Source organism: Haemaphysalis longicornis, unplaced genomic scaffold (genome assembly GCF_048455015.1).
Source record: "Haemaphysalis longicornis isolate Haplotype H1 unplaced genomic scaffold, Haemaphysalis longicornis Haplotype H1 scaffold_4, whole genome shotgun sequence".
In the NCBI taxonomy this organism is placed as follows: domain Eukaryota; kingdom Metazoa; phylum Arthropoda; class Arachnida; order Ixodida; family Ixodidae; genus Haemaphysalis; species Haemaphysalis longicornis.
The window spans coordinates 87939376-87955887 of NW_027526361.1; the positions used below are offsets into that span (position 1 = coordinate 87939376).

At 44.8% G+C, this 16512-nt stretch overlaps 1 protein-coding gene across 1 annotated transcript in view; it reads right to left on the reverse strand.

Annotated features, from left to right (window-relative positions):
- Nucleotides 1–8304: 8304 nt before the first annotated feature.
- The window catches only part of LOC144178989 (uncharacterized), an 89360-nt gene continuing 81152 nt past the window's right edge, over nt 8305–16512 (reverse strand). The window contains exons 26-31 of the mRNA XM_077707148.1: nt 15647–15820; nt 13553–13657; nt 12380–12452; nt 11078–11133; nt 10702–10789; nt 8305–8444 (exon numbers count right to left, since the gene is read on the reverse strand). Coding sequence (XP_077563274.1) covers nt 8408–8444; nt 10702–10789; nt 11078–11133; nt 12380–12452; nt 13553–13657; nt 15647–15820 — 533 coding nt within the window. The 3' untranslated portion in view covers nt 8305–8407. The remainder of the gene's footprint in view (nt 8445–10701; nt 10790–11077; nt 11134–12379; nt 12453–13552; nt 13658–15646; nt 15821–16512) is intronic.

The window sequence follows — 16512 nt, forward strand, 5'->3', positions numbered from 1 at the left end:
CACAGTGACCGACATCGTGTTCAACATTCCCGAGGACGAATCTCCGGATGACATCACGACAGGATTCAAATATCACAACCCTGTCTTCCACATTCTAAGTGCCAGGAGGATGGGATCCTCCAAAACCATCCAAATTCTTTTTCAAGGCACCGTAGTACCATACTGGGTCCGATACCGACAAACGACCTACCCCTTCCGCAGGAGGCCTGCCCGCACTGCTGGATAGTAGACCACCGAGCAGACGTGTGTCTAGCGGCTGAGACTCGCTGCCACACTTGCCGCACAGTCAACCCTACCGACGGACCCGTGAACCTCAAGTGTGTGATCTGAAATGGACAGCACCTGACCGGAGCCGTAGACCGCCCGCGTAGATTCCAGCCCCAACAGAGCCTCCCACCATCGTCGCAAAATGGAAGACAGCAACAGCGACAAGAACACCAATCGAGGTCAACTCTAAAGTTCAAATCAATCATGAAAAACCCACAAGAATAGCCCAGCCTACCGGAGCGAGAGAGAGGTCGCTCAAAATCTCGATTTCCATCCGCCAATAGGGCCACATCCAAGTCCCCACTGCGAGCACAGAGTTTCGGCTGGAACTAGCTAGTCTTAAAGCATTAAGGTAGATCTCTTACGCAGAGCATCGCGAAACTGTTAAAAGTTAATGAAGCCTTGCGGGACGAAAATAAATCCCTCCGTGAACAACTGACCACCCCGGCAGACCCCTCTGGTACAGATGTTAATTCGCCCCCCACAAAGAAACGCGCTGTCGAAACCTCCCTCCCTCAAGAAGTCAAAGATAAACTTGGCGACATTGCACACACCCTTCAAGGTATTCTAGGAGTGCAAAATAGTATCCAGAAGTCTATCGTAACACTACTACATATCCAACTGTTAACAGCCCCATCACAGCAATCCTCCGCTCCCCATGGCGAGAGAAACAGAGGCAAACCGTACTGTTCAAATCTGGCATGAAATTGCCGCGGATTGAAACGGAAGCGGCCAGAACAACAGCTACTTGTCTAGTCACTTCAATTTCCTCCCGATGTAATCGGACAGCAAAAAAGCGGAACTAACGTTGAACTACCCGGCTATAAAGCTTTTCAGGACCCCTAAACTACCCGCACAGCCATCCTGGTCAACCGCAACCTACCGGCGACCAGGCAACAATTCGACAGTATAGACTTTCTTCATGATCTAATAACAATCTATTTAAAGAAGTGTAAAAGCCACTGAAATCTTCATTATTAATGTATATAGCCCACCATGGAACCGCGACCATAGACTTAACTTTCTTTTCGCTCTCACACGCAGGGCAGTAGGACCGCACGCGCTAGTGGTGGTAGGAGATTATAATGCCCCACATACCACCTCGGGCTACCAATGTAGTTACAAAAAAGGAACGGACCTCTGGGAGCAAATACAGCTACAGCACTTTAGCATTCTGACTGACTCCGGAATGGCCACCAGGATAGGTAACAGCGTCCAAGTTGACACTGCCCCAGATCTTACCTTTGCACTACATACGAGATGCGAAGAGTGGAACGTTACTGGTCACACCCTCAGAGTTATCACTTTAATATTGAGACAGTAATTAGGCACACGGTGATGAATAAATACACTCCCCATTAGGCAATACTAGTCGAGTGGGACGAATTCTGATTTCTTCGAAACAGCAACGCAGATGACGCACCAATATCAGACATAGACACGTCGACGGAAACACTCCTAATGTACATAAAAAATTTCGTCATTCTTGCGTGTTTCGCTTTGTTTACAAAGCAAGAAACGCAAATGCTTGCGGAGTTGTTAACTAACTATCTAGCTAACTAACTAACTGACGGACTGACTGACTGACTGACTGACTGACTGCAATGGCTTACTTGCACGAATGCTTTGCTCTCTGGACAGCCAATGCACTCGCCATTTGTACAAGTGCGGCACGCACACACACAGCTGGCTGGCGCCGCATCTTTTCTAAGTGCTACGAGTTGTGCCGCGCAGCCGCCAGATGGCGCCACGGGACCCGCGACCGAGAGAAGACGCAGTGAAACATCCCCCTCGCGAGGGGCACGATCAAATGTACAGCATTTCCGGGGGCGCACTACGTTAAGTAGTTTGCGTTACGTTAATGTTGTTGCACTTGTGGCAACTGCTGACGAGAGAGCGCTCGTCAGCAGTAATTTGAATGAGTCAACGATATAAGGCGCGTTCGTAGCGTCCCATTCTGTGTCGGATTTGTGGCGCAGTGGGTAGAGCACCATGTACATTGCATTCCGCCCGCAGGGTCGAGGTATCGAAACCGGGCGCCGGATAGTATTTTTTTTATATAGGACTACGAACGTCAACGCGGGTGACATCGTGAGTTACTGAAATGCTCTGCATTTAAAACCACCACGAGAAAGCTTGATCAGGACATCCCATCCCTAACCATTGATGCCAGGCTTTCCCGCCTCTGGGAGGCCTACAAAAGCATGCAGAAGCGCTGGCGCACACAAAAACAACCGGAAGCTTATGTTGCGCTTGACCTCACCGGAAAGGAAAATAGCAGCCCACGCCACCGAGCTGGCGTGAGACCAATGGGACCAAATTTGCGAACAGCTGAAGGGAAATCTAGGGATGAAGAAAACGTGGCAGCTTCTCAGACACCTCCTCGATCTTAACCGCAGAAAAGCTGAGCAGAGAAACCGTCTAACACAGGTCATGCATAATTACCCATGATCCGATACCGCACTCCCTGGCAAAATTCGTGACACATATTTGCCCCCGAGTCCTAGCCCCAAGCTGCCAAACTGCACAGGCTTCCGAAATTCTGAAATGGACCGAGACATCTCGGAAACGGAGCTCAGGGCGGCCATCGCAAAACTTCGCACCAACTCAGCTCCTGGCCCCGATGGCGTACCTAATAAAGCACTCTGCAATCTGAATGCAAATCGATTGCGTCGCTAAGGCATTACATTAACGAGTGCTGGAGATCAGGCACCCTACCTAGGTCGTGGAAACATGCCAAGGTAGTTCTGATTCCCAAGACCAACAAACCTCTCGCACTCGAACACCTACGCCCTATTTCACTTACATCCTACTTCGGTAGCTCAAGGGGCACATCATACACACCCGACTCTCAAATCACGTCATAGACACAGGGCAATTCCCCCGTACGATGATAGGTTTCCGAGCCGGTTTATTTCCACAAGATGTGATGCTCAGACTCCATCATCACGTTATACGACGTTCGCCTGACAGGATAGCCTCATCGGCAGTGCTACTACTAGATCTGACCACGGCTTTCGACAACGTTGGCCACAAGGCCATTCTCAAAGGCCTTCAATCGATCAATCTCGGAGAACGTACCTACAACCGCATCAAAGACTTTCTCTCAGACAGTACGGCTGTGATACACGTGGGCGACCTCGTAACCCCCATTTTCTCGGTTGGAGAGAAGGGGTACTCCTCCTCAAGCATCCGTTCTTTCCCCGCTCCTGTTTAATCGGGCCATCCTCAAAATCCCGAAGAGACTAAAAAAATTCCCGGTCTCCAGCATAACCTCTACGCGGATGACATCACTCTGTGGGCCAACAGAGGTAGCGATGCCCAAATTGAGGAAATCCTGCAGATGGGCATCGACATCGTCACAGAGGAAGCTGGCAGAGCGGGACTCTCTTGCTCTCCATCTCAATCCGAGCTGCTTTTACTTCCGTCGCCGGCTCAAAGACCACCTCAAAAACCAAACATCTGGCTCCACATAAACGCAAACCGATCCCAGAGGTACCGATAATCCGAATCTTAGGACTAACACTACAAAGCAACTGCAAAAGTGATGGCTTCATACGCCTAATGAACCGAGCCGCGGACCAGACGGCCCGACTTGTCCTCAGGGTCACCAACCGCCATAAGGGTCTCCCGAAAGCGAGAAAGTTCGCATTCTCCAAGCCTTTGTCATAAGCCAGATGGCTTGCTCCCTCCCTTATCTCCTCCTAACTAACGGGTTAACCTATAAATTAGCGCTTCGACTCATTCCCGACACTTCCAATGCCCGATCGGATGGAATGGGTCTCCACAATACAGCTCAAGAGCTCATAGAAGCTTACTTAACGTGTCAGTTTGAGCGACTGGCCGGAACCAGCACGGGGCGGCACATACTTCAAGAACTACGTATCGGTCACCATACAAACTTTGTGCAACTACATCCCATCCCCGCGTCAATACACTTCTAACTAATAAACAAACCGTTGCCCCGCAATATGCACCCTGAGCACCAGGTCACTAGGAGACTAAAGCGAGCGGAAGCGTTCCACAAGATGTACGGCAATAATCCCCATGTTGGGTATGTTGACGTGGCAGAATACAGATTCCACGACGCATACACGATTGTAGCCATGAACAACGGCAAGGAACTTCTCAATTCGGCCACCGTTCGGTCCACCGGCCCAGAGACCACCGAAGACGCGGCCATAGCCCTAGCTCCAATACTCGACCCCACTCCCAGCACGATCGTTTCTGATTCTAAAACTGGAAGTCAAAATTTTTCCACCGGACGCATGTGAGAGCCGACACTCAAAACTTTGACAGGAAACTCTGGCCGACCCCTAAAACAACCAGTTCTTCTGACCTGGACGCCCGCGCATTCGTGCCTCGGAAAGAAGGAAGCGGCGCACGAACACACCCGAGGACTCACGATCCGGGCTGGGCCCAGCCTCTCCCTACCACGGGGCGCGATCTGCGCAGAATCACCTGGTCTCTTTTCACGACATCACTATACACTACCGCCTCTCCCGCTTGATCTATCCTCCGGCGCACAAAACTTTAGACAATTCTAAGGCAAGGCCCACACGTGTCGACTTCTTCAGACAGGCACCTTTCCAAATCCCGCCGCCCTGACTCACATCCACCCAACTCTGCACCTACTTCGGCCTGCTGCTTATGTGGCGGTCATGCAACACTATATAATATCACCTGGGCTTGGCCGAAAAACCCCTTTCCCGAAGTACCCTCTGAGGAACGGTGAGAGGCGCGCTGCGCAGCTCGGACCCGGACCTGCAGGCCCGCTTGGCCACTAGGGCTGCCGAGGTCGCTGATCAGTTCACGCTGACAGCCATTAACGTGATTTAACCGCCAGCATCACTTTCATGATGCATAATCAGTGATATGCCTCGAAATAAAGTTTATTCTCTGTCTCTCATTCTGTTAAAAGCTGTCGTCCTTGCAGTCGTTGTTGTCTGGCCAGGAAAATGGTCGCCGTTGTAGAGAGTAAATAAAAAACACGTGCAATTCCTTGAAATTTGAACCAGGATTCTCACAGAAGCAGTAGTATTTGTTAACACAGCACTTTTCCAATGCGTGAACAAAGCTTGTAAACCCCAGTTTAATCAGGCAGTGTGTTACGCCAAAAATAGACCTCTAAACTTATGCAACATGCCTCCGATTGATTGATCGTAGGGTTTAACGCGCCGACGCAACGCAGGCGATGAGGCGCGCGTAGTGGAGGGCTCCGGATTAATTTTGACCACCTGGGGATCTTTAACGAGCGCCGAAATCTCGAACACACGGGCGTTTTTGCTTTCCGCCTCCATCAGAAAAGCGGCCGCCGCGACCGGGAATCGAACCCGCGACCTCGTTCTCAGCAGCGCAACGCCTTAGCCACTGAGCCACCGCGGCGGGTTGCAACATGCCTCCCTTTGTGAGCTCATAAGTATACGTGATATGCGCGTTCATTATGTGATACACTTTTAATGGTTGTTGGCCCAATTGAACATGCGTATAACGCTGGGTTATTCGAAAACACTTCGTAAAATCATTCATATATGTCCCGTCGTACTTCCAAAAGAGTGGGTTTTGCAAAACGGCGACGCATCAAGTGCCGCTAGACTGCGATGTCTTCGTCGGGGCTTCGTGGAAGGCTATGTGCAAGAAGGTGTGCTGGGATAGGAAGATGCCATATCTTCTCGTCTAGCACAGTGGAGGTGATGTCCTATCATCTACTAGGGAAACCGTGCTCGTACCACACACTCTTTGAGGGTTAGCACGGCCATTGTGGCGAAAAAGCACGGCTCGACGAAGACACAAGAAGACAAAGAGGCCGACCGTTGTCTAAAAACTGAAATTTATTTACGAAAGACATTTTATACCCCAAAAAATATCATTATGGACTTACGCACGCACAATCACCATAGCGTCAAAAATTTAAACTAGTGAAACGGAAAGAACAGCGCGTGTGCTCCCATTTAACTAACAATCAAGACAGGCAATCTCTGTTTCGTGTAAGCACAAAGGAGCCTGACTAACGCGCTTTTCACGAAGCCTGTTTATGCTTACTGCCTTATTAAGTTTCGTTGGAGCTGCTTAGTAAATTTGTACTCGATGAGTATTTCCTCATGAGGAGCGATAGTGCGCAGGCAAATAGAATGTGTAAGTTTCCTTCAAATAATTCCAATGTTCTTTTAAACGAACGTTTGTACACCGGACTGGCTGGCCAGCATAAACATCAACACATGATGTTAGGTCATCGACTTGTCCAAGTTTGCGTCAATCTGCGTCATCAAATTGTCCCCAGGAACGGCATCTGGGCAACATTATCAGGTTTCGATCTCGTGAGATCGATCCAGCCTAAAATGTACCTCAGCCTCACCAGGTGAGGTGAGGTTGAGGTGTGGTCAAAGAGCTGACCCCTGTAGTAAGTGACGTGGAAGCTCTCCTCATCAGCCTTTTGTCATTAAATTTATCATGTTATCATTAAATTATATGTGCACCAAGGTCCAAGAAAAATTTTCCCGTGCGAAAAAGAATACGTACCTACGTACCTACGTCCCGGCATCCGCCAGACATCAGCGTCGTCGCGATAATGAAAGTGAAGAACGCAAGGATCTACGTTAGCTCTTCAGGGCAGAGATTTCCCCTAGTGCCGTTCCTCTAGTGCCGCTCCCGAACTACGCCACCGCGTGCGACCACACCCAAGCGCAGGAAACGATTACCTTAACATAAGTACCTAAGAGAGTTGAGGGGAGCACATCCTCGCCGGTAGCGTTGTTGGTATCGCACCAGTAAATATTCGGAAGGTCGTGGGTTCGGGTCCCACCCGAGGAACGTGTTTTTCTCCACCTTCTATTTTTCAACTGTTTCAAAAACTGTATCGTTTTTGAGAAGAACAAATCACGCTCTTCTTTTACCCCTTTGCCCTCCTTGGCGTTCCATGGTGCTGGCCCTCATTTCTGGGGTCAGTCAACGAGTCCCTCATTTCCTATTCTGATTCGTTGCACGCAGAGCCAGGGCTTTGGTTCTGAAAGTACTGGTGCCATAGGTAGCTTAAGAGGGTTCGACACTGGTCGACCGCTTCCTACACGTCGTAGACGCTCGAGTAATGTCCTGGGGGTTGAAAAGAAGGTCCCTTACATCCCGAGTTGTCTACGTGGCCCTGGCTAACACCCCCAAGTGCCGGAAAAAATTACCTTGAAGGGGTTCTGCAACCCTTTTTTCAACTATTTTCTCCATTTTAAATGCTTTCAGAACGCGGGCAACAAAACCAACCAGTGCTTGGAGCAGGGGTCACAAATTGCCTCAGCCAAAAATTACTAGTCTGCCCATCAGATAACTTGAAAACCTGTAAAAAGTTCCTTTTCTCCTTCCCGAGTCTTGACGTTATTTCCGCGCTCGAATTACATCATTAGAGCAATGAAGCTTCTATTTGCAGCTGTCATTTATGTTGCAGCAATAAACGCATTCAATAGCCACTATAGAAAAAAGTCACAAAGCACGGCAGAAACGAAAGGAGGGTCGTTATGCTGCTACAAGCAACTCATGCAGTGCAGCGGCGCGCTGTTGATAGCTATAGCTTTAACAATGTTTCCTACCGCGAAGGAAATAGTGGAAGCGTTTAGAGCAGGGGTTGCAGAGTCCCTTTAACATCAATACCCAAAAAAGTGCAGGGAAGCTCAGCCTCGCCGGTAGCGTAGTTGGTGTCGCACGAGACCGTAATTCTGGGGGTCGTGGGTTCAGGTTTTTCAGGGGCGCAACTTTCGCAACCCTTCATTTCTTGCAAACATTTCAATCAATATATTTGTTTCAAGAATAATAAATTACAAAACACCTTTTTCCTCTGCCTTCCTTAGTCCTTGGCGTTCCTGTCTGCTGGCCCTTATTGCTCTCTTCCTTTAATGAGCCCTTCATTTCCTATGGTTATTCGCTACGTTTAGCTAATTACGAAAATGTTTACGAGGACATGAATGATTATTGCAAGGAATATTCGGGTGTGATCTGAAAATCACAAGAGCAAAGCTTTCCTGTCGCTTATAGATGAGTGCCTTCTGTGCTGGGTTAGATCTAAAACACTTTTTATTCGTAAACCCATGTTTTAGTGCGCATTAAAAAAAGCCTAACTCCATCGCCCGCCTTTTGGATACGCTTGTGAGCTTCTTCTTCAGAGGTCCTCACTCGGCGATATCTTGTTTTGTATCCTGCAAACAATACATAGGAGAAATGCAATCACAATATAATTACTTTAACTACTCTCAAAATAACGACCATTTTGTAGTACAAGTTCAACGTCCTAGCCCACCACTATTCTTTAGAGGATAATTGCTTTAAATTTTACTAGTATTTTGCGAATACTCGCATGCAGTTTGCACCATGTGTTAAAGCTTGGTTTGCGAGTAATGCCGCTTTGATAGCGCTCTACTCAGAAGAAATCAGGCGTAATTTTGTGAGCAGGAACATAAAAAAATTGCAGAAACAACTTACAGGGTTTTACAAAATAGTACACGCTATATGTATTTCACACACACTCAAAACAATTTTCGGTATCAAATATGCTCAGTGAAGAAATCAATCCACCCCCTTCAATGCAAGTACACTATTTTACGGATTTTCTGGGCAGATGGGCTTCCGAAAATTATAAATCAGATGTGAATAATGGCCCTCCCCGTCAGTCACGGGTAGCCGAGGTAGGGTATAGTGAGATGGAGCCGTTTATTTTCTTGGTCAAACACTTCGGGGCCCATGGAAAGCCTGTTTAAAATACTCCTTTTTATACTCCTCCGTTGACGCGAAACTTTTACTTCTAATAACGCGTAGGGAAAGAAGCACAGTATACAAAAAAGTCGCCGATCTAATGTTCACTCATTCATTGGATCATTGATATAGGTATACCGAAGATGATATTGTTCAGTGTGCTCGTCTGTATTCGAAACACCTTTTAATGCAGATCTCGTAGTGCACACACATTAAGGTCATCCTGGGCTAGCGGACAATGTACGAGTATTTCTGAGCTAAGCATTCCTTACATTTTTGCACGGAAGCATTGCGTTATGCTTATTGTGCCCATTTTGGGTGAACCAGAACTATAAGTGTTTTTCGAAATTTTTTAAAATGCATGCTTTACGCAGATGACACCACGGTTTATTTGGCTGATTCTGACCTCTTGAACCTAATAAAAAAATTAAACGGCGATTTAATAGGGTTACCCGATTGGTGCCGAAACAATAGCTTAAATATAAACCCTAGTAAAACCAGTTTCATAATTTTCCACTCCCATCATAAGCAAATTACCTCAATCTCCCATCTCCGCCTTGGTACACATTTTATCTACACTTCAGATTACACCACATTCCTAGAAGTAATGCAAGATAAGCATTTAAAATTGCACTTGCACATCAAGTCACTTATTGGCGAAATTTCGCTTGGTAGTCGTGTACTAATTACAACTCGCGTGTATTTTCCTCTGTCCGTTCTCCGTTCTCTTTAAAACTGTTTTGTACACAGTCATTCAGCATACTGTTTAGGCTCGTGGGGAAGCACATATGATGTTCATCTGTCACCGCTTCTTTCTTTTCAAAACCGAGCCATCCGTATCCTAATTTCAGCCATCCGAGAGACAGTGCTCCACATTTATCTTTTGACCTTCGAATTCTAGGCCTTCTTTTTTAATATAAAATAAAAATGGCAATCTTGCTCTTTCGCGCCAGAAATAATGAATTGATCCACAACTGGCTCGACCAGTCGTTACTTTTTAACTCCACGGCACCCGCTTTTCAGAACACCATCCCCTAATTCTACCGAAAATTCGCTCCAACTAGGGCAACAAACAGCCGTATCCGCAGCCATTTCAATATGGAATGCACTACCCAACCCGCGTAAATCAATTCACTCTCCTCATTTATTCCGAAAACAATTCAAATGTTTTCTTTTATCTACCTTGGCATAATGTGTAAACGTGTTTCCATTGTAGCTTTATTTTTTGCCATGCTTCTGTTCTTATGTCTAATCCTTGTTACTGCAGTGTTTGATGTGCATTTGTTTATATTGTACAAATGGATGTATATGTGTATGCGTATGTATATATACAAATATATGTATTACTTTCTGCCTGTTTTTGCTCATTTTCTTTTGATCTATAGTTTACTTGCTGCCTCCTCTAATGCTGTTCTTTTACGCACTTTCTCACAGGAGGTCCCCACGACAATTTTTTAACTACGGCACCTCCTTCTATATTATTACTTGAACGCACTTTTAAAACATGTAAAAATAAACTTCAACTTCTATATCACGTCAAAATCGTCCTACTGCTAGGAATGAAGGTTTAGAAACTAACCAAAACAGAGGCAAAGATAGGTGCCTCATAGCAGAGGCAGAATGCATTATTTTCATATCTTGTTTATTTCATGTTTGACATTTTTTGTTTAGGCGCTCTCAGAGGGGAACAGCGCAGGCACTTACTTTCGAATGATAACGGCCGCCGTTCCAAGACAGATGATGAGTAGCACGCCGAGAACAACGCCTACTATGGTGAGCTTTGTTTGGGCTCCTGCAATGAGCATTCGAACGTTACGACATCTTTCTATCCCTTCTTTTAAATAATATGCGATATAGGATACAACTTCTCCTCCGTAAGGAAAATATAATATATCCTACGCTCAGAATATTTACCAAAGAACATACCCAAACGACTAATTAGTAGGAATACATGCAGATCGCTTTGAAACATCTGCTGTCTGAAGCAGTCTCGTGGTCATCCCTCAAAAGTGCATTTATATGGCGGGTGGTTAGTTTGATTGCAAGGTCTTTATTTTACTTTACTTTTATTGACCCTTACCTGAGTATTCCTGGAACGGAATTTCGCACGTCGGGCCCTTGAAGTACGGGGGGCACCTGTAAAAAAACGTAAGATTAGAATTGAAAACCTTTATTGCATTTTTTTAGGTCGACAGTTACTGGAATAATACTTCCTTGAAATCTGTACGTCTATTTAGCCACAAAAATGGGGTAAACACTGGTAGTTGTGCCTATATTTTGTACGCTACTGCTTTTAGCCACACTCATAATTTCTTTTTTAGTGGGCTGTGATAATATTTAACGATAGTCCGTAAGGCAAACTTAAAAAAAAAAATCTGAGCAACCGCTTCACTGGCCCTTTGTAAGGTCGTTCTCAACTGCTGTCAACAGAACGCGGTGTTCAAAACACTTCACCTGAGAAATCGTTTCGCCCTCCTTCCCTCTGTCGCTGGGTGGAGTACGGCCGCAGACTTGCTGACGCTATCAACCTTCACATTATTCGTAACCTCTGTGCTGCCTTATTTTCCGTCGAGCCACATGCAAGGCTGATATTGATCTGGTTTAGTGTGATGTAGCCCGCATAGGAGAATCGTTCGGAAATATAGCTATGCCCTCTAGCAATGTCCCCCCATTAGGAGATTTACACAGCCAGAACAAAAGTTCCAAATAATTACGTTATTATAAGTGAACATGTATTAAGATACTGTTGTAACCTTTCATAGAACGTGGGACTAACGCAGCCCACCATGTGCTGCTCCTTTACGTCCGAACTTACTTAGGGTTTCCCCTACCCTTGTTAAGCCCAATCTCGAATACGCGCGTGCATTTTGCTGTCCTCACCAATCTAACCGCAACACTTGTGTAGAGGAATTTGAAAATTTTACTCCAAATTTATTTTTGATGGCTTCGCGAGTTACACCGTAGACGAAACAATAAATAACGAGATTAGCTCAACATTAAACTAAGACTCCAAATGAACAGGATATTCGTCTGCTGTAAGGTATCTCATGTCGCTCCAGGTTTACGTGGTTACATCTGATCAGCGCCACTCAACCCGCATTCGGGAACATATGTTACCCTATTTTACGTTTTAATTATGCCCACTAGGACAACTTACAAAGATGTGTATTCTCCCGTGCTGCTGGGGTTGGTTCTATGTATAGAATGTATTATGCAAAGCGTTTCTAATTTACATCTATGACACTGCTCCTGGCTACACTTGTCGCTTCTCTGTGAGCGTTTGAAGGTGTAATAATCCCAATACAAAACAAATTCACTCTAACCGGTCCATTCAGGTACCTTTTGGGACCAAAATTAAATTACAAGAGAACAAGTGACTCACTTGCAGTAGAATGATGGCTTCACGCCTGTTTCGCAAACACCACCGTTTTTGCAAGGCTTCTTTGAGCAGTAAGCTAAAACAGAACGTTTTTTTTACTTATATGATGAAATCAACTATACTGAGTGAGGATCAAGGAGATGGCAATAAAGCTTGGGAATAAATGTAATAACGACCATAGAGGGTGCTTTCCACATAATTAATAATGATGTTGATATTATTTTGTAGAATGGTAACTCCAGGCCCGCCAGCAGCAACATGCATTAAAACTGGCCATCTTATAATAGACGGAATTTTAAGGGCTAGTGGCGTAGGCATTACTCGATATCTCTGCAGAACCAGGCAAATATAAGAGGTACACCATGATAAGATGCAGAAAGTAAAAAAAAGTAGTGAGCTTATGTTAAGATGAAGCCCACGTTCGTGCTTCTTTACGCATGGCTGCTGGGGACCAAGAAATTTAGAAAATCACTGCTAAGCATTTCTAGAGATTTTGAAGCAATATGGCGAACGCCAGATTGCTTGAAGGTGCAAACAAAATTGAATAGAACCTATCAATTTTACGTTAAATGTGAAGTTATGCAAGACAGATACAAATCAAGGTTTATAAGAGTGCAAAACGTTTTTCACCAAGTACTCCTGAACTTACCTTAACGGCGCAAGATAAAATAGTCGCGAAACCAAATTCCTGGACGTTCATCTTAAGTGGAGGGAATTCTTTTTCTGTGAATACGTTTACTTGATCTTTAGGTATGAAGAGTGCTCAGCTATTGTTATTATTAGCGGAGGCATCCTGCATATAGGGTTTTGCTAGTAAACATAAATGCCCTCACAGGGCGTTATATTTTATACCCAGTGATTTCAACTGATATAGTATCTTAATTTTGGGTGGTCGCCATTAAAAACAATAAGTAATTTTCCAACGCAAGTTGCAAGCTGGTCAGGTTACATTCAACCGCCATATGCACAGGAGAAATTAGTAGCGCTTAAAGGGTGACTGCAAGTTAAATAAAACCAGCCCGTCCAAAACTGCTTTTCTTTTACGATGCTTGCAGACAAAACAACTAGACACTTGAAAATAACGTTATAGATGAAACAGGGTCCAATGACGCGCTGTTGTCTTGTAGGTCTTCTCAGTGGATGATTTTAGACAGCTGGCAGAGAATACATGCTTACGGACGCAGACTCCGTCGGCGTTCTCGAAGTAATTGGTGTGGCACACACATTTGCCTCCTGTGCACTGGCGCTCAGGTCCTTTGCAGTATACCTCGCATTTTTCCTCTGAAAGAAGTACATATAAAAATGGCATTGTATAAAACCCATAATGCTTGCAGTACAACACCTCGAAATTATAGGAATGTCCCCAAAACTAATGAAATGTTTGGCAAGGCTTCTGCAAGGTATTTCAATAGTTAAGTGACTCCATCAAGCAAATTGTAGCCTATGTGAGAAATCAATATTTTTTGCCTCGAGTTTAAAAAGGTAGGTATGTGACGTATCAACTGTATTTTAGAAACACTCTTACGTTCCGGAACTATGTAGGTAAGTAAACGTAATTTGAAAATTGCGAACAGAGTCATTTATAGACCGCATTTATAAACCAAGTTCCGCAAATGCCTTCTGTTTTATCCTTTCGACACCACCGTCCCTAACTCCGCTGTTCCTTAGTAGCCGGTCATCTAATACGGCATTGAACCTGGTTCGCAGTACTTGCACTTAGAAAGCTTTTCGTGTCTCGCTTTCTCTACTTATCTTTCTGTACGTTGTTTTGTGCATGTTACTTTAAAAATCACTTCCTAAACCTCCGCCGTAACGTTTGCATGATAGATTGAAATCGCGCGAGGCGTGGTCCAGAATTCCGTGTAGGGCGAAGCAGCTGGCAGCCAGTGACTGTTTATGAAGAAGGCATTTCGCTAAACAAATGTCATTACGTTATTTCTAGTTGACCTACTGCGCTTTAGGTTACAAGGGACGCACTTTTGAAGAAGACAAACGGACGAAGTGGACAGCATGAGCAACATGCAAAACCAACTAGCCCAATTCCCTAACTTACTGTCATTACGTTGAAATTACCGTGCATTTATAATTGTCACATGACCCCTTACATCTATTGCGTGCTAATTAGATGTGTGAACTCTGCGAGATTGTCTCCGTTGCGTTGGCATTATGAACTCTTTTGGTTATTCGAGCAGTTGACCCACTCGGTTAACATATTTTGAAGTTCTAGTTCACAAACCCCGCAGAGAGCTAATAGTGTAACCATTCTTATGCTACCATTTTTCATAGAATACAGAGTAGTTGTGGCAATGTTTATTGAACAGTGTGGTGCGCAGAAAGCATTGGGTCAAAATATTCGACTCCAAAGTTTGGACACCAGGAAAATGTACCGGGATTTACCAAATGATGCTTCGCCTACAAAGAAAATATTTTTGCTGTTCTTGTAAGAAATAATTAGTACACATTGCAAAGTAGGCTACAAACTGCGCTTATTTATCTGAACGCGTACATGTAAACACAACGAGAGTAGCTTGTCAGCAAAGAGCACTGCAGCTGGAGGCGTCACTAAAGCATGCGAAACACAGACAAATAAAAAATTAATTTGTATTAGATGTTTTGACTGCTGGGTCGTAAGTTGTCCTTCTCTGCGTGATAAGAAAATGGCAAGAGCAGGTTGGTTTAGCGTTGGCTGATTCACTCCGAAGGATATTTTGAATGCATATAGGCATATCGACGCATCTTTAAGTGACCATATTTGCGCCATTAATACAGAATATTTTGCTGCGAGCAGTATAACCCCAATTTGCATTTAAAATTAAGGTGCAGAGATGGTATCTCATGATCAATGAGTTCTATAGGGAATCACATAATATAACATTTTTGGCAGCACTATTGTTGATTTCAACAGCATTCACGTCCGTAGGCCCAGCTGCGGTTTTAGATTATGTATCAGTGCATCAGGCTGCGACCTTAGGGAAGAAAATATGTGTACGTTGTTTTTTGATGCACTTTTTAGTAATAAAACTAGTGAATTGGGCGTTTTATATGTTTTTGTTTTGTTTTGTTCTGGTTTCTTGACACGCACCAAGCATCTTTTCACTAGCATATCCCCAATACACCAGAAAATATACCTTTTAGCTCGAAGGCTTCTACTGAAATGACAGGGGAATCAGCAGTCGCGTCCTATTCAGCAGTCGGAGACGTTTGCCTTATTTTGAGAAGAACGGTTAGGCCTTCACTGCCATCGTGTATGTCTTAAAAAAGGGTTCTCACCTGCACATAGGTCAATATTTAGCATGCCTTCCTTGTACGATGTGACCGCTCTATATTTTTCGGAGCACTTCAGGGCGTATCGCTTCTTGTCGACTTTTTGGCAGTTGTACGGACCACCGAGTTTCTTCAGATACTCGCTAAGGTACGTTTCGCAAAGGTCTTCTTCTGTGACCTCTGCATAGAAAGACGCGCAAAAGAAACAAATGCACAAGTTTTATAAAGTCACTGAGAACCGCTGATGTAAGCAAGACGGCCTCCATTTTTTCCCCTCAGCCCTGCATGTATCCCAACACTCGTTGAAACACGTGGAGAGGTCTGTGCTTCTTTTTTGCCTACAATGCATATCATGTATAAAACATCAAGCTTATTTTCTTAAATTTTACGTGCGCTGTCAATGTCACTAATTGAACCTTCAGTATATACAGCGCGCTTTATGGGTTCACATTGATAAATAATTATGAAGTGCATGAACTCACCACACGTATAGCGAGTTATTTCGCCGCCAGTAAGCTGGCAGTAAATTTTGTTGCTTAAGTCACTTCTGCTTGCGTAACAGTACGTGGCCTAGTGTGTGCTTCATTTTCTGTGGAGCGCATCTCTGTATTGCAAATCGGCGCTTGTGTTTTTAGATTTAGAGTGCTGTGCAGACATGACCAACTGGTTATGTACAGTACGCTAGACCATTCGTTTGATTAAAACCGGATAATTGTAGGCACTCACCAAACGAATAGCAAGTGACAGCCACCACTGCGTACACGACCATCACTATAGATGCTTTCGCGTGAATGTCTACTGTTTGAAAACCGCAGTATTTTATTAGCAGGCATCACGAAATTTCTGGGGCAACTTGCTGTCAAGCATATTTA